The sequence below is a fragment of the Ambystoma mexicanum genome, chromosome 3q (assembly GCF_040938575.1).
Source record: "Ambystoma mexicanum isolate Mex_15411 chromosome 3q, UKY_AmexF1_1, whole genome shotgun sequence".
In the NCBI taxonomy this organism is placed as follows: Eukaryota; Metazoa; Chordata; class Amphibia; order Caudata; family Ambystomatidae; genus Ambystoma; species Ambystoma mexicanum.
Genome location: NC_090926.1, coordinates 179702853 through 179720916, shown reverse-complemented (window position 1 = coordinate 179720916; position 18064 = coordinate 179702853). Strand labels below are relative to the sequence as shown.

The 18064-nt window shown below is 49.0% G+C and overlaps 1 protein-coding gene across 1 annotated transcript in view; it reads right to left on the bottom strand.

Annotated features, from left to right (window-relative positions):
- Nucleotides 1-8845: 8845 nt before the first annotated feature.
- Nucleotides 8846-18064, bottom strand: part of LOC138581824 (transmembrane protease serine 12-like) — a 1241011-nt gene continuing 1231792 nt past the window's right edge. The window contains exon 5 of the mRNA XM_069652823.1: nucleotides 8846-9655. Coding sequence (XP_069508924.1) covers nucleotides 9401-9655 — 255 coding nt within the window. The 3' untranslated portion in view covers nucleotides 8846-9400. The remainder of the gene's footprint in view (nucleotides 9656-18064) is intronic.

Below are 18064 nucleotides of genomic sequence, written 5' to 3'. Positions count from 1 at the left end.
GAGATGGGGATGGCTGACTGTTCCCTAAAAGTGTTCTCCCAAATGGTGAAAAATGTTTTCCATTTTGTATTTCTTGCTGATTATTCGCAAACAAACATACTACACAAAGAGCGACTGTGTGTTTTCCCAATGGGCACATGGTTCACCAATTTGGTGCCTATATGAAATTGCATGAAATATTAGAAACTCATGAGCAAAGCAGAAATCGCTTATTTCCATAACTACAATGGCCAGTGGCAAAAAGACAGGTACGTTTAAAACGAAAAGGCATTGAAACAGTTATGCAAACTGGCAAGCTGCTGAAGTTCAGAAACAAAAAGGCTTAAAAGATCGTTACCTTGATGGAACTCTTTTTAGCAAGCAAGAACCTGTCGTTCAGAGGTAATATTTCTTTATTTGGTTGCAAAGGATTGTATGATAATGGGTCAAGAATGGCAGGCCAGAAATGTACAAAGGAGTGCAAACGTTTTCTCTTTTATCTCCTTGTGAATCCCATTTCTAAAACTCTGCAAAGACATGCTGCTGAAATATGTTCTAAATGTCACATTTATTGGAAACATCCAAAAGATATATATACATGCTTTTTACTTGTAGGCCAGCAAGATGGGAAACTGTTAATCTTTATATATAAAGCAGAATGTATGTGTATGTATATGTATATGTTTGTCCGGCTATACAAATCCACACCGTTGAACCTATTGCTACCAGATTTTGCACGGATTCCACATTTGCCTGCGGCAAGATTATAATCTATGGATGCAATAAATTCACTCCGTAGACACCCTCATTTAATGATGCTCTCCCCGATTCATTACAGTAGGTACTAGAAGGAGGCAACATTTGGTAAAGCAGCTGAAGCTAAATGTTCAATGTATTCATTATTCCTTTGAAATTTAGTACTACTGTATACAGTTCGAAAACGTTTATTAAAACATTTTGAAAGGGAATTAAAACAAATTTAAAAAAATTGATCACGACGCTCCAAATATGGGAAATAGCAAAGTTAAAGTTTACTTAGGTTCATTCGCAAAAAGAGAGCACAATCAATATTTCTTGGATAATTTCTCAAATATGCTGAAGCCACTAAGTGACAGAAACATGGGGCACAAAAAACGAACACCACTTGGAAAAGCTCCATCTGATGCAAAGCGAAAATCAATATCAAGAGCTTCTGAAACACAACATCAAACAGCAGCACGACTTGCCGACCAGACGACAAGAGCAACTTTCTCCAGGGCAAGGAACAAGTTACTTACCTGTAACTGTTGTTCTCCAGCATGGGTCTGGCATGGATTGAAATGCTCCTGAATATTCCCTGTCGTCAGGCTGGGAATCCTCAGTAAAGTAAAAAGCAGTTTCAGTTTCGTTTCTGAACTGTCTTTCTCCTAATAACCAATCACTGGTCTCTGGGTCATACTGCCCCCAGCCAATGACTGCCCTCTATCTAAGCCCCTCCTCTGGCAGTCATCTTCAGATTTGGTAGCACGTAAAATGGCAGTAGGACCAAGAGAAGAGCCGCAGAGAGGTATGCGGGAGGGTTCGCATGTGAATCCATGCCAGACCCATGCTGGAGAACAACAGTTACAGGTAAGTAACTTGTTCCTTCTCCAGCATGGGGTCTGGCATGGATTCACATGCTCATGAATACAAGAACACATAGTAGTACACACATGCACAACCACGGAAGGTGGCAAGGCTCAACATTAAGCATTTCAACAACTCAACATTAAGCATCTCTTACCTCCTCACCAGGCTCACCTTCAAGTGAACAGGTTGCGCAGCACTGCCTGGCCAACTCTGGACTCCTCCCCGGAATCCCGGTCGACGCAGTAGAATCTCGTGAAGGTGTGCGTCGACCTCCACGTAGCAGCCCTGCAGATGTCCAGCAGGGGCACACCAGACAGGAACGCCGTAGTAGCAGCAATCGCTCTGGTTGAATGGGCTCTTGGACGGCCGGGCAACGGTCGGTTTGCCAAACAGTGACAGGGCATGATGCAGCCAGAGAGCCATTAGGAAATGGAAGCCTTCAAGAGGGCCTTCCCTTTGTTCACAGGTCCAAAGTTCACAAACAGCTGTGATGTCTTCCTAAAACACTTTGTGCGGTCCAAGTAGAAATTCTTCGCTCTAGCTACAGCCACCAAGTGCAAAGTCCTCTCAGCCGGCGACGAAGGCAACGGGAAGAAAACAGGTTACACCAAGGGCTCGTTGAGATGGAAGTCCGACGGTAGCTTGGGCATGAAAGAGAGGTGCGTCCTCAGCACTACCCTCATCTCGTGGAAGTCAGATATGGAGGTTTACAGGAGAGGGCCTGGTGATGGCCACAAGAAAAGCTGTCTTCAACAATAGGAACTTCAGCAGTGCCGAATGCAGGGGCTCGATTGGCAGACCCATGAGCCTGGTCAGCACCACATTGGGCTCCCACGCTGGGGCCGGAGCCTTCACCGGCGGGAACGATCGGAACAGTCCTTTCAGAAACTCCTTCACCAGGTGATGCGACCACAGCGACGACCGCCCTGGAGTTCTGGTGTAGCGGGAGATAGCCGCCAGATGAATTTTGATGGAGGCATGTGCCAGCCCCGCCTTGGCCAGCAACAGCAAGTACGGTAGCACTTGAGGGGCTGTGATCCGTAGGGGGTTGATCTTCTGTGCATGGCACCAGACAGAGAAACTCTTCCACTTATGTCCATAGCACTTAAGAGTCGATCATGCTCTGGCCTTTGCAAGAACTTCCTTGCAGTCCGCCAGGATGTCATAGCCTCTGAACTCTAGTGCTGCAGGAGCCAGGCCTGCAGGTTCAGAGATCCTGGGTCATGATGTAGAATGGAGCCTCTTTCCCTGACGAGAAGATCCGCATCCGTCAGCAGTTTCACTGGGGGGGACGCTGACATGTCCAGAAGGTCCGGGAACCATATCTGCCTCGGCCACGCAGGTGCGACGAGGATCATCCTGCACCGGGACCGTCTGAGTTGACTGATGAGTCGCAGCAGCAACGGCAACGGTGGGAATGCATACAGGAACAGGCCGTCCCAAGGGAAAGAGAATGATCGCCCATGCTCCTCGGCTGGGAAACCTTCTGGCGAACCTCCGGCACTTGGTGTTTGTCGCCGCCGTGAACAGATCGATTTGGGGATTTCCCCACTGTCGGAATTGGAGATCCACTTGATCCTGCCGAGGTTCCCACTCGTGGCAGGAACCCAGCTCTCTGCTGACTGAGTCGGCGACAGTGTTTTTCACTCCTGCCAGATGAAAAGGTACCAGGAATATGCCCTGGGCGACGGCCCTGTGCCACAGATCCTGCACTTCCTTGGATAGGGCTGGGGATCTGGCACTCCCCTGCTTCCGGATGTAGAACATCGTGGTGGTGTTGTCGATGAAGACCCGTACCACTTTGCCCTTGAGGGTTGGAAGGAAAGACCAGAGGGCCCAGAACACAGCTCGGAGCTCCAGGACGTTGATGTGCAGGGACCTCTCCTCTGGGAGCCAAAGGCCTCTTGCGTGGAGATCTCCGGTGTGCGCTCCCCATCCCTCGAGGGAGGCATCTGTCGTCACCGTTTCCTGGTGCGCTGGGGTCTGGAAGTCCATGCCCGCCGTGAGATGCGCGCGGGTGCCCCAACATCGGATTGCTTGACGGAAAGTCTTGTTGAGTGGGATCTTGTCTTTGAAGCTTCCCGCCACCTGCATCCAACCGGCGTCGAGGAACTCCTGCAGTGGCCGCATCCGCAACCTGCACAGACACAAAAGGTAGATGCACAATGACATCATGCCGAGCAGGGACTTAATGGACCTCACCCTGGCCACTTCCATGGTCAACAGCCGTTGTACCTTGCCCGCGATGGCCCTCGTCCTTTCCTCTGATGGAGAGGCCAACCGCGCCACTTTGTCGACTCTGGCTCCCAGGAACAGGGCGTCCTGCGACGGTACCAAGTGGGACTTCGCAAAGTTGATTGAGAATTTCAGTTCCGTGAGCAGGCGGACGGTCTTCGCTGTGTGGTCAACGGCGAGTTCTCTTGACTTTGCTCGGATGAGCCAATCGTCCAGGTAGGGGTATACGTGGGTCCCCTGCAGGCGCAGCCATGCCGCCACCGGTGCCAGGCACTTGGTAAAGACCCTTGAGCCGACTTCAACCCGAAGGGCAGGATCTTGAACTAGTAGTGCCGCTCTTGGAGCATGAAACGTAGGACCTTTCAAAGAGCCTCATTCAGACCTTGGCGCAAAGGGATACCGGGCACCGGTAAGGAAACCGGTGCCGGTAATCCCTTTGCATCCTATTCTGAGGTCCCCCAACGGGAGCCGTAAAGTACATTTGGTCGGACCAAACGTACCTTACGGTTCCCGTTAGGGGACCAGGGCGCAAATAACGGCCTTGGCATGCGCAGGGCCGTTATTTGCGCCCTACCCATTCCCATTGAGCCCTATGGGGGCTCAAATGGGAATGGGGATTGCCATTTTCAATGGGGACTTACCAGTCCCGCAAAGGTCGACATAGACCGGTAAGTCCCCATTGAACCAGGGCGGACTCAGTACCGTTATTGGAGGCAGTCATGGCGCTAATAGCGCCATGACTGCCTCCAATCTCGGAATGAGGCCCAATGTCCTTTGTGTATGGGGATGTGAAAGTAGGCATCTTCCAAATTCAGCGATGATAGGAAGTCGCCTTCCTCCAGCTGTCCCAGCACGTGCTGAAGGGTAACCATCCAGAACTTCTGGGCTTTGATTTATTTGTTGAGACGTCGAAGGTCCAGGGTGGGCCGTCAGCTGTAGGTCTTCTTTCAGATGAGCAAGTACTGCGATTATACTCCGGAGCCCCGGAGCCTCTTTGGGACGAGTTCTATCACGCCCTTTCTCAGCATGGCTCGTACCTCCAGGAGCAGCTTTGGAACATGGTTTTCTTTCCTGGCCACAGGTGGGAAATGGGAGCACTTCCTTTGGAACTCCAGAGTGTGCCCGTGGGCCAGGACATCCAGCACCCAACGGTCGGTGAAGATGGACTACCATACACCGACGAAGTTCGCCAGCCGGCCTCCCACTGGGGTGCTTAGGTGGGGGCCCGATATCACGGCCGGTTCACTCCTGTTTCGCCGAGGCCTTGCCACCCTGGGCTCCTTGGCAACGATGACGGTATCCACCGGCCTTGCTGCAGCCTCTGTAAGCTTCCTGTGACGAAGAGCAGGCAGCTTGGCGGTACGACGATGGACCACCGCCGAATCCTTTGCAGACACCTTGAGATTTGCCTCCGGACGTCCGAAAGGACGGCTGTCGTTGATGGAGAGTGCCCAGGGCACTGGCCATCTCGGTTTCCTCTTTGATGGTCTGCAGAGACTCGTCCACCACTTTCCCGAACAGGTTGTTTCCGTCGAAGGGCATGTCCAGTACCCTAGTCTGAATGTCCTGATGGACGTCAGTGGCCCTGAGCTAACCGCGCGGGTGCAGGCAAATGCTGTTGCACATCTGGTGAAATCCGGTATCATCGATGTACATAGCTACAGTGATGGCGTGATCCGACGCCACCTTGTTTTATTGCAGGATTTCCAGGGCTTCCGCCCTCTTGTCGTCGGGGAGGAAGTCCAGGATAGGGGTGATCTTGAACCACAGCTCCCTATCATAGCGGGCCACGATCGCAAGGGCTTGGCCGCCTTAATGGTAGTCACTGCCGACGAGATGACTCGACGTCCCATGGCGTCTAGCTTCTTTCCCTTGCTGTCTGGCGGGAAAGTGGAGGATGATGCCGTCGCCCCCGCTGCTTACTTCTTGGCTGCCGCGGAGACTACGGAATCCGGGGTCGGTTGCGCCCTGAGGCATATAGGAGCGGAATCCGGTACCCAGTACTTCTTCTCGTACCGGTCTCTCTTCGCAGGGGTTGTGGACGGGTTCTTTAAAAGGGACAGTCCTTCGTCCCATATGTCATCCAACAGCGGGACTGAAAGTACGGTTTTCCTCCTGGCTTCCCGTCCTTGGTATAGAAATCCCTCTTTCTTTTGTTCCTCGGGGCACAGCTGGAAAAGCTCAGAGGCCCTGGCGATCATGGCGTGAAAGGAGCCAATTTCGTCAGGGTAGGGCCCGGGCAGGAGGTGACGGGAGATCCATTCCGTCATTGCCACCGTCGTCAGTCCGTGTCGTCGCCGTCTCTGTCCCCGTCTCTGTCTCATCCCTTGGAGGAGGGGATGGGGGTGAAGGCTGGAAGGGAGGGGGGGTGGACTTGCCTCCGCTTGCTCGGAGGGCTCCCCGACGGTCCAGGCACCACTGGATCGTCTGCTGGGGGTAAGGGCAACCTTGTCCTTATCTCCGTACACAGGGTCTGCAAAGCCATCAAGATTGCTCCTGAATTGTCCTGTGGCGTAGGCATCGGTTGCCACGGGAGCGTCGGCTGGGGCGTGTGGTCCTCCGTTTCCTTCACGGCCCGCGGTTCCTCGTCGGCTTCACCGTCGCTCTCTATGTCCGCCTTGTCGGGATCCTTCCCGTAGGTCCTGACCTCCTCGAACTTCTTGTCCAGGATAGCTTTGACGCCAGCCAGCTCATCCTCGGAGGAGGTATCTGTGTCCAATAGGGCTACCGTGCCCACCCCTCTTTCTCGTCCTGGGGTTTCACAGGGGTCTTCTTGATAGGCTGGAAAGATGATTCCTTCTGGGGTGGCAGGGAAACCCTAGGCCCGGAGGTCGTCTCCACTGGGTTTTGCCAGGGCTGCCACGACTCCTTCAATCGAGGCCTTCGCCGGGTGAATCAGGGCTTTCACAACCTTTGGCACATCTGAGGCTTCACCTTAGGGGAGGGTCACTGACTCGCCCCCCTTCCTTGGCTTTCTCTGTCGGGATCGACCGGGGCTTCTCCCAAAGCTTACCCGGGTTCTCCGACTTCCTTTTCACCAAGCCAGAGCGTTGGCTCGTGGATGATGGCGTCTGTGACATTGCGCCCTGCCTGGCAGCCGAGGAGCCGGAACCAACGGCGCTCCTGGGGCCCGAGGACTTGCGGTGCTTTGCCTTTTGTTGGGCCCCCGTCGCCGGAGCGCCCTCAAAGGTCTTAGAAGACCACTTTGACTTCTTCTTATCACCTGCTGCTGGGCTCTTCGCCTCCAGGCAGTCAGCGAGTCGTTTACGACGGTCCTTCATGGTCTGGACGGACATGTTCTTGCAGAATGCACAGTCCTCCTCCACATGCAACTTGTCGGCGTGTAGGCAGTAGAGGCACCGGGAGTGCTCGTCCTCCTTAAAGACGTTCTGCAGTCCACATCCTGGGCCGTTCCTAAAAGTTTGGATCCAGTAGGCGTCAAATCTCCTTTGTCCTGGGCCATGTCCGAATCGGGGTAGGACTCAAAGGTCTTCCGGAATCCTCCAAGAAGTTTAATTAGATGAAAATCCGCCTTTGAGGGGCATAGAAATTTCTGAAACGGGTCCCCGTTGATCAGAAGAAGAATCGGTGTAGCTTGAGGATCAGATTGACTGAAAAAATAAGAGTAAACCTTTAGAAAAAACGCAATACGCAGTAAAAGCTCGAGAGTTACAGCACGAGGACTCCCAACACTTGAACGTGCGGTACAAATCTGAAGATGGCTGCCAGAGGAGGGGTTTAAGTAGAGGGCAGCCATTGGCTGGTGACAGTATGACCCAGAGACCAGTGATTGGTTAATAGTAGAAAGACAGTTCAGAAACGAAACTGAAATAGATTTTTTCTTTACCAAGGATTCCCTGCCTGACGACGGGGAATATTCATGAGCATGTGAATCCATGCCAGACCCCATGCTGGAGAAATGAGATGCCAGAGCAATCTGAAGCAAGACTTGCTGACATGAGGACAAGGGCAACATCCTCCAGGGCACATGAGACACCAGCGCAAACTGAAGCAAGATTTGCCGACAAGGGCAAAATCCTCCAGGGCACATGAAACACCACTCGATCAGGACACGGGCAAGGCTGGGTGCCCCAGTGAGTGTAGAAATGAAACTAAGTCTCAGTGCCAAATTAAGTCTAGTGAACTGTGAACAATTTGATGTGTTAAAGCCTGCTGCCTTTCCATTGCCATCTATTATTAAAGCTGTTGAAAACGTTCACAAATAAATCAATTTAAAAGGAAGATGCAAAGGAAGAAGCAATGGGTCTGATTTACAAAAATGTTTAAACATGGGAAAGTCCCATTGAAAACATTTCTGCAAATCAGGCACACCATCTTTTCAGCTTTAATTGTATTATTTCAATCGTGATGACTGGTCGAAGTTGCTGCTGCCTACATTCTGCTTCACAGTGGAAAATTGCCCATTCGTGTCTTTTTCGAGTAAGTGTATCTGTGTGTTGTCAATGCCTCATTCTCTGTTACTGCTTTGTCAGAAAGAAGCAAAACCACCTTAAGACACGACAGGCTTTGTCACTTACAACTAATTCCATACGCTGGATGATGATGTCATTATGCATAGTGTCCAATGCTGCTTATAGGTCAAGTAGAGCTAATATGTATTAATAACCATTTGAATAAGTGATTACCCGCAAATCATAATGCAGTTGCAGTACCATGGCAGAGTAGATGCACCAGTTGTCATTTGTCCGCAATTGTATTTGTACTTTTGAAGGTCTGAGGCAACCACCTTATCAGTTGTTTTTGAAAACCAGTTAGCACGGCTATGTGTCGGTAGTTTCCCGGGCCAAGGGAAGGCATCATGAGTAGTGGAGTTGTCAGAGTGTTATCCCACTTTGTATGTTGCCCCTTGTACATAAGGAGCTATTTCTGAAGACTGTTACTAGCATCTGGTCAGCATTTGCTCGTCTCATTTCCAGCCAGGGTTGGTGGTACAATAAGGCAATTGTATAGGTATTGAACATTTTGCATGGTATTGGTCACAGTAAACAATGCCCTGTATTTTACCACTCACATGGCAGACACAGACTTTATTGTAAACAGCTCTTTCCAGCTTACGTACACCAAAAGTAAACCAGGAAACATGTTTCAATTCCATTTTCGAATGGACACTTACATAAAAGATTAGAAACAACGTATTTATCAAAACTTAGTGGGGCATTCTCATTAACAATCAGTGCCAATCATCCTAAAACACAGATGCTTCCGATACCTTCAGAAGGCTAACATGAAAAAAATAATTGATTTTCATTGAAATAAATCCGTATAATATTAAGAAACAATGGCTTCATTTAATGTGAGCTCCTGTAGAAACTGTTTGATGTCGGTTCATAAATCGATTTTTCATGTTGACTTTTTTTAAAGCAATGTTTATGCGGCACTGTTCAGATATTGCTTTCAAACCAACTTAATCGATTTCCTTGTTCCAATACATTACAACCTCTTGCATTCTATGCTGCAAGGCCCAATTATGCACTGCATGCAATATCTTAGTTTACTTCAGACATTTTTGCAAATGCACTGCTATTAAACTATCTAGCATGTTTTCTGCAGGCATTACTTATCCAGCACCAATCAGGAAATAGAAAAAGAAAGCCTTTGCAACAGTTAAAAGGATCAGAGGGAGTAAATACACGACGTGATTTGTGTCATCTCTTGCTATTACGTCATCTATCCAGTTTTTGTAATGATGTACGTAAGTATAGACTCCAGGTCGTTTGGGGGCAGCACAGCCTTTTCCAAAGCTTATAATGCCCAACTGGTAAAACCGTTTCTGGTCTTGAATAAAGCATGCGAAGGGTCCACCACTGTCGCCCTACAAAACAAATGCAGATATTTTACTGATGACCTCGAAATGCTAATGCATGTCTTGTTTGAGGTTTAAACGATACATGAAAACTAAGCCACATGCCATTTCAGGTGTTTAGTTCCTAATACTCCAAATTTGAAAACATGCATTGTACTTGGATTTACTATCAAATACATTTGATGTTTGTGGATTTTACAGCACATTGGGCCTCATTCCGACCCAGGCGGTAAGGGGTTTACGGAGGCGTAAACAGCGCTGACCCTTACCGCCTGATTCCGAGGTCCCTTAGCGCCATGGAGGATTTAACACCTGCTTTTAGCAGGTGTTAAAATCCATGGCGCTAAGGGACCTTGTTGTTAATTACGCCACCGTAATTTACGGTGGCGTAATTAACGCCTTCCCCACTCCCATTATGCCCTATGGGGCAAAAATGGGAGTGGGGAAGGGTAAATGGGGATTGGGGACTTACAGCCCCGCCAACCTCGGAATGGGGCGGTAAGTCCGCCAACCACCATGGCGTAAACGTATTTTACGCCATGGTGGTAAAGGTACGACCCAGGCGGTAACTTACCGCCTGGGTCGGAATGAGGCCCATTGTATTTGAATGAAGGGGCGGAGAGTTAAACTTACCTCTCTGAAGTTTGTCCAGCAAGTGCTCCACCAACTACAGCTGCCCCATCTCAACATGAAAAAGGATGCCCTGCTTCTCCTGACCCGGGTCTGTTGTGACTGCATTATCCGCATGGAAATAGCAGTGGGCCCCTTAAGCGGACAGCCTGCCCATACTGGACCATCAAAATAACTGTTCGCTGGACTGAACAACATTCTCTCCAGCTTCAAACACGCAGCCTATGAAGACCATATCATTCCATCCTCCACCACCAAAGCCTACCACTAGAACCTATCTCAACATAGGCACTGCTTGCCTCAGACATGGCATCTCCTCAGATGCAAACAAATAGGACAAATAATTGCGTTCTTGAAAATACTGCTCTGGCCCCAGATTACATAGGAACCTATCACCCCATCATACATTACTCTTCAAAGACATGACATCGGCAACACCCTGCTCATCAAATTCCCCAGCATCACCCAGATCGCCTAAATGCAATCTTGCGTGCTGCAGTCAGGTTGATCAAAGGAGCTTGCTTACATCACCTCAACAATGGCAGACCTACACTGGCTGCCAGTGCACAATCCTGCATCATCTTCACAAAGTGCTGCAACACCTACAATGCACGGTCTACAAAAGCACTGCTCTACCTTGCAGAAAAAATCATTATCTCATGCGACCAAGGCAGTAAACAAAGCCTCAGCATTACCAATCTACAACTAGTAGATAGGACTCCTCACCTGCTACTGCCTAGGAAAACGGAACAACCCACGTCATTCTGCCCCTAATGCTCCTACAATTCAGAAAGGAACTGAATATTTACCACTTCAAGAAGCAGATCACCTCTCCCTGCCAGCCAGACCACTTCTTGCTACCTCAATTCCCCGTTGGGGCATTGGCATACATATCCATTCACACCATCTCAAATTTCCCCCCTTTCTATGTAGATATCCACATTTGAATGTCTTACCCCCATCCCTGAGTCACGGCTAACCAAGGAAATATACAAACTAAAAATGCTCTCAGCTATCCCCAGCCATATCCCCTGATAGCTTCCCATACAAGTGTTCCACCCCCATACAGGGCTTATAGAGAACTAGTTGAATTTCTTTAGAAGGCAAGAACACAAATCAACTAAACCCACTAGATCGGCGAACACCAGCTGCCTCATTGTCCCAAGAACTAAACTCTCCAAAGTGGGGGGCTGTAGCGTTCCTGTTAACGAATTCCCTACCCCCTCCTATACGAGTGGAACAGCCATACCTTCACTTCAGGCAAAAACCTATCAACTACCTCAAAGCACATTATCAGTAAGGCCCCATACTGACCTGACAAGGCCCAACAGCCTACTCATACTACTAGCCCCTACTATCATTACTCTCCACTGTATTTCTTTTTCACTTGCTCTACTCTCAATTCCCAATATCCTGTATTGATCTCTCTATGTTTTTCTGTACTGCATTTAGCCCTGTAATCAAGCTGTGAACACTCCTGTAACTGCTTCATTCAGTTGATTTACCCTCTAATCTTACCTTCTTGTATCGATTTCACTATGTATTTTGTACTGCGTTTTACCTCTGTAACCAAGCTGGTGCGCATTATGAATGAAGCCGCCTTTGTAAGTATTCAAAGGATGAGATTTGAAGATCACTTAATGGACTCCCCCTTTTCATTTGGCTGATCATCCAAGAATAAATATCCCTTTCTTTCCACTTACCAGCCAGCCATAACAGGAACTCTGTGTGCTTCATAAATAAACAAACATACTTCCACTCACTGAGTGAGCCACACTCTGGAAAGGATCTGTTCTGAAGCCCTGCTGAATCCCAAGTAAAGATTTTATTAAAAGGGTGCAGACCCTACAGCAGTACATGTAGGAGGACTGTGGGAGGATTGGAAGGCTTAGCCCATTCACACACATCATTCACCAATTCAAACTGGGAGACTTTGGCCACTGACGTCCAAGTGCATCTCACTCAAACTTCGTGGGCTTCATGAAATGAACATGTTCCACGATTAAGTCAAAGATGCCATGGCAAAGTCATATAGTCAGGTTAAGGCGGACTTCCCGTCTTTTGTTGTGTTCCTTTATGATTACCCATTTTAACCCCCAATACACTTGGAGGCCTTGGAGGATGAGATGAAACAACCAAATGTGCATACCCACTACGTTTGCACAAACCCAACTTATTTTCAGCCCTATTCACCAATAATTCTCAACTCACCTTCTACTTCTTTTGAGTAGGTCAAAACATTTGAAGTAGCATTGGGTTGGCATTCTTCTAAACCTTTTCATGGGTGCCACTTGGCTATGTCTGAGCAAATTTCTATCTAAAAACGCAACTTCATTTTAGTTTCAGTGTAAAGCCTGGCAGGGCGTATCTGTACTTCTGCCCGCTATATGGTAGGGGAAAGGCACAGAACACCCCAGCCAGGGCTCTTAATTTGGTAGCAATTGATGAGCAGCCAGGCGCAGCAGCATCCGCATCCAGCGCCAGCACTCCACGTGCTTCGACCTCATCTACGGCTCCGCGCACGCATCGATAGCCACGGAAGGGCTGAGCTGCTCGGGGTAAGGCCTAAACCCCCCTACCTCACCCTCCCTCCACCTGCATCACCGAAAATCTGTTGCCAACGGCAGAACCCCCTCGATCCTGCACTGCCTGACCCTCCTGCCTGACCTTATTATGCCGGGCGCCGTGCGGCATGAAAGCGAGGCTGAGGCCTCGTCGCTAGGATACTAGCACCTACAACTTCCCCACACATCCGCCGGCAGGCGGAAGCGCCGGCCACACGAAGGCCCATACAAAGGCCCCTGTTTGCCCCTGGAGCACAGTCACCTCGCCAGGAGCTCACTCGAGGAGAGGGCAGGAGCCCCTCCCCACGCGCAGCAGCATCCGCATCCAGCGCCAGCACTCCACGTGCTTCGACCTCATCTACGGCTCCGCGCACGCATCGATAGCCACGGAAGGGCTGAGCTGCTCGGGGTAAGGCCTAAACCCCCCTACCTCACCCTCCCTCCACCTGCATCACCGAAAATCTGTTGCCAACGGCAGAACCCCCTCGATCCTGCACTGCCTGACCCTCCTGCCTGACCTTATTATGCCGGGCGCCGTGCGGCATGAAAGCGAGGCTGAGGCCTCGTCGCTAGGATACTAGCACCTACAACTTCCCCACACATCCGCCGGCAGGCGGAAGCGCCGCCCATACAAAGGCCCCTGTTTGCTCCCTGTTCGCGCCGTGGAGCGTGAGGGAGTGCCTTCTGCTGAACCCACCACGGTGTTGGTCTCCGCCCCGCAACACACCTCATTCCCAGCTGCTGATGTACTGTCGTTCCCCAGAAATGCGGTAAGACTCTTCGTGGACCTGACCTAGCTGAACTTAGTATGACCAACTCACCCAGCCTATCGTCCACTGCTGCCCAGACTGGTTATTAAGGCCCTTCCCCTCTTTCATTCGGGTGCACCCTTAATACGCAGTGCCACATCTATCATCACAACCCACATCACGAACCACCGCTTATTGTAATTCCTCTTAAGTACGACTTGCACCCCCTTTATGTTCTATATTCGTATAGCGTATGTTGTTAAGCTAATTGCTCATAACCTGCTACACTCAACTTGTCAGACTTGCTGAATTTTTGCCTTTTGAGTCACTGCTTGCATAATTGCACATGTACTTACCCATTAGCTGAACTTTGCCTTTGAGTAATTGAATGTATAACTGCACATGTACTTACCCATTAGCTGAACTTTGCCTTTGAGTAATTGAATGCATAACTGCACATGTACTTACCCATTAGCTGAACTTTGCCTTTGAGTAATTGAATGCATAATTGCACATGTACTCACCCAGCAAGCTGCACTTGGACGGCCACTTCCTGGCTGATCCAACCTCTGCCCAGCGCACAACTCCTCCACGTCCCCTCCAGTGCACGCCTACACTACCGCACAGACGGTTAGAGCACTTGGCTCACGATATGCGGCCACTGCCAACTGCCAGCCACCTTTCTCTCGCCATCATCGTAGGTCTCATCACTGCCACATCCCTTTATACCCCTACCCCCTCCAGCACTGTCACGACCAACCCGCATCACCTTACTTCTCACCTTACCACAATGCCCTTTAGTAACCCATACCTCAATAACCCTGCCCTTTGGCTCCATCACTTTGCCACCAAACCCACACCTAATCAACCTTGCACACTCCAAGTCAGGAATCTTAGACTTGGATCCAGATTACCTCGTGCCCACTGCATTCAGCACACTCATGTCACCACTACTTCACAGAAGTTACCATCTTCCCACAGCACTATCTCCGCCAAAGAACTCAAGGGTGCCCTCATTAACGCCAGATCTATTACGGCCCACGCATTGGACATCTCTGACCTCATCACCACTCATAACCTCGATTTTCTGGCCATTACCGAAACATGGTTACACGCAGCCTCTGGCCCACTCCTCTCCCTCGCTATCCCCAACGGCTACTCTATCCTTAGAGCTGACCGTCAATCAACATCCAAAGGAGGTGGAGTCGCATTCATACATAGAAACAACATCATACTTAGAATCATCCCCAACACAGAGCTCAGCTCTGCAGAATCCCTCTCCGTGAAACTCACCTTATCTCCAACTAACACTGCTACCCTCCACCTCATCTATAGACCTCCAGGACCACTTAGCTCCTTCATAGATGAGATCACAGCCATTCTGACTGTCAATACGAAACCCAACTCTCAGGTACTACTTCTAGGTGACCTTAACCTTGGCCTACATGACACTAATGATCATCTGGCCTCGGAAGTCGCTATCACATTAGCTAACTTAGGATTCCAACAGCGCATCGACAAACCCACTCATATTAAAGGTAGAACGCTCGATTGGATTTCGGATCTCAATTGTAACACTACCGTAAGCTCCAACCACGCTTGTGCCTGGTCCGACCACCACATCATTGTCTTCCACCTACCAGCGACCAACCCTCTCACCACTCCCACGATAGCTCCAGCCACTCCCACAAGGAACAAAAAAGACATCACCAGGGATAAACTCCTCCCACTCATCCTTCCTATCCTGAACAAATGTGTGTCCCAACATAATGACCCCACAGTCTTAGTAGATATCTTCAATCAAACACTGCTCAAAGCCATTGATAATATAGCTCCGCTTAAATTACGGAAAGCTAAACAACAAGCCCATTTGAATTCTTGGTTCACCCCGCAGTTACGAGCCTTACGCAAAGAAAAACGCAAGGCTGAATCACTCTGGAAGAGCCACCCATGCAACCCCAACAATGAACGCCTCACCATCGCCACCCACAACTACAAGGAAGCGATCTTACAAGCTAAAAAGGAGACCTATAACCAACGTATTATACAAGCAGAATCCAACACTAAGGAGTTGTTTAAAGTCCTTAAAGATCTGGAAGCCCCTTCCCCTGCCCCTGATACCTGCACTAAAGACAGGCAATGGTGCAATAACATACAAAACGCTCTCCTCAACAAAATCACCACCCTGCAATCAAAAATTAACGCCAAACAAACTACCCTACTCACCAACCCCCCCACTAAACCCTCCACCACGCCAACGGCCTCCTTTACTCACACCCCTTTCAGCTTCACCCCACTCACCATCCTCGAGGTCGAAAACATCATTCGCAACCTAAAACCCTCTAACTGCCAAGGTGACTCTTGCCCAGCACCTATCATTTAGGAAGCGGCACATGACCTTGCTCCGTTCATAACCACCTTCATCAACTCTTCATTCCTAACTGGAACAGTACCCAACAATTTAAAGGACGCCTGGGTTATCCCTCTCCTAAAAAAACCGAATCTAGACCCTGAAACACCAACGAACTATAGACCTATTACCACTGTACCGTTCCTACTTAAAATACTTGACAGAGCAGCATACCTGCAGATTCAGAATTACTTAGAAACTTATAACCTCCTCGGCTCAAGACAGTCTGGCTTCAGACCCAAGCACGGGACTGAAACAGCTCTTCTTGACCTAAAAACTCAAATTGAGGACCTTAAAGACAACGGTAAACTGTCCCTTCTACTACTACTGGACCTATCTGCTGCCTTCGACTTGGTAAACCACCAAATACTATGTCGGCACCTGAAATCTGCTGCCCACTTTTCTGACAATGCATCCAACTGGATCAGCTCATTCCTCGACAACAGACACATGAGAGTTTTCTCACCCACCGCATCGGCCGACCCTACACCAGTCCCATGTGGAGTCCCGCAAGGGTCCTGTGTCTCCCCTACTCTCTATAATGTCTTCACCAAACCATTATTTGATGTGCTTGACTATCTGGGTGTCACCTACACGAACTACGCCGATGACACCCAGATACTCTTACCCATCACTGGTGACTACATTGCTGATTCCAAAGCCCTCAATGACATTTACCTTGTCATTCAAGCTTGGATGGCCCAGCACGAGCTATGCCTCAACGATGATAAGACTGAGCTTCTCATCTTAGGCACGCAACAGAGACTTAACAAACTAAGTCCCCTGTTCAGCTCCTTTAACATTGACGGTAATCTAATTAAAGTATCTAAAGATACCAAAACCCTGGGTATCTACCTGGACGCCTCCTTATCTCTCACCCGACAAACCAATGCAGTGGCTGCCGCATCTGCCTACACCTGCAAATTGATCTCAGCCTGTCGCCCATTCCTCACCGCCAAGAACTGCATTACCCTGGCCAGGACCCTGGTTATGTCCAAATTGGACTATTGTAATGCATTGTACCAAGGCACTAACCAGGGCAATCTCAACAAACTTCAGACCACCCAAAACAATGCCATTAGAGCGGCCCTTAATATCCCTCGATCTGCCCACATCTCAGAAACAAGGAAGAACCTCAACTGGCTCTCCGTCGCCCAAAGGATCTCACTGAAAGCACTCACTCTTACATACAAATGTGTCAACCAACAGGCCCCCTCATATCTAGCCTCTCGATTCACTCAACATATACCAACGCGAGTACTCAGATCTGCACAGTCCCACGGTCTTGCAATCCCTAGATTCAAGCTTCACACAGCTGGTGGTGCCAGCTTCCCTGTCCTGGCAGCCAAGCTTTGGAACACTGTACCACTCACCATCAGAACCTTACCGTCATTCAACCTATTCAAACACAAAGCCAAGCTTTGGCTAGTTACATCTCACTGACTCTGACGGTCCATCCGGCTTTGCTTTGCTCCGACATCACTGTCCCGCTCATTGCTTTGCTTTGTAAACGTCAATTGTATATTCTGTATATTCTGATCGCAATCTGTTGGTACCAGCGCGATAATTTGTCATACCTGTAACTTTCTGTCAAGATATGCGCCCGGTTGCCTTTGGGCCTGGTCTGCGCTATATAAATAAAATAAATAAATAAATAAATAAATAAATGAGGTGATGCAGTCTAGTTCTTAAGTACAGTGACTCCCCAAGCCCCCACAAAGGAATGTCCACACACTATGTTAGGTGATAACACAGCTTCTTTATATAAATTAAGATTCAGGAATATATGTACATGTAAATAGTATCACGTTGTACTTGGAAATACTTATTCAAAGAAAGACAAATATATACACTCTATGTGGTACCACACTACTTAATTTCAGTTATGGATGCACCAACTGCAGACAGTTTTAAATATGCATGCACATTCTTAAGTGAGGTGTATCAGCATAGAATAGGGAAGAAAGGCAAGTTAGTTGTGAACAGTGGCAAAATGCTTTCTTTACACTAGATATACAAATCTGTGTGAAGATCCCCCCACCTGGGCAACCTGTAATAGAAAAGT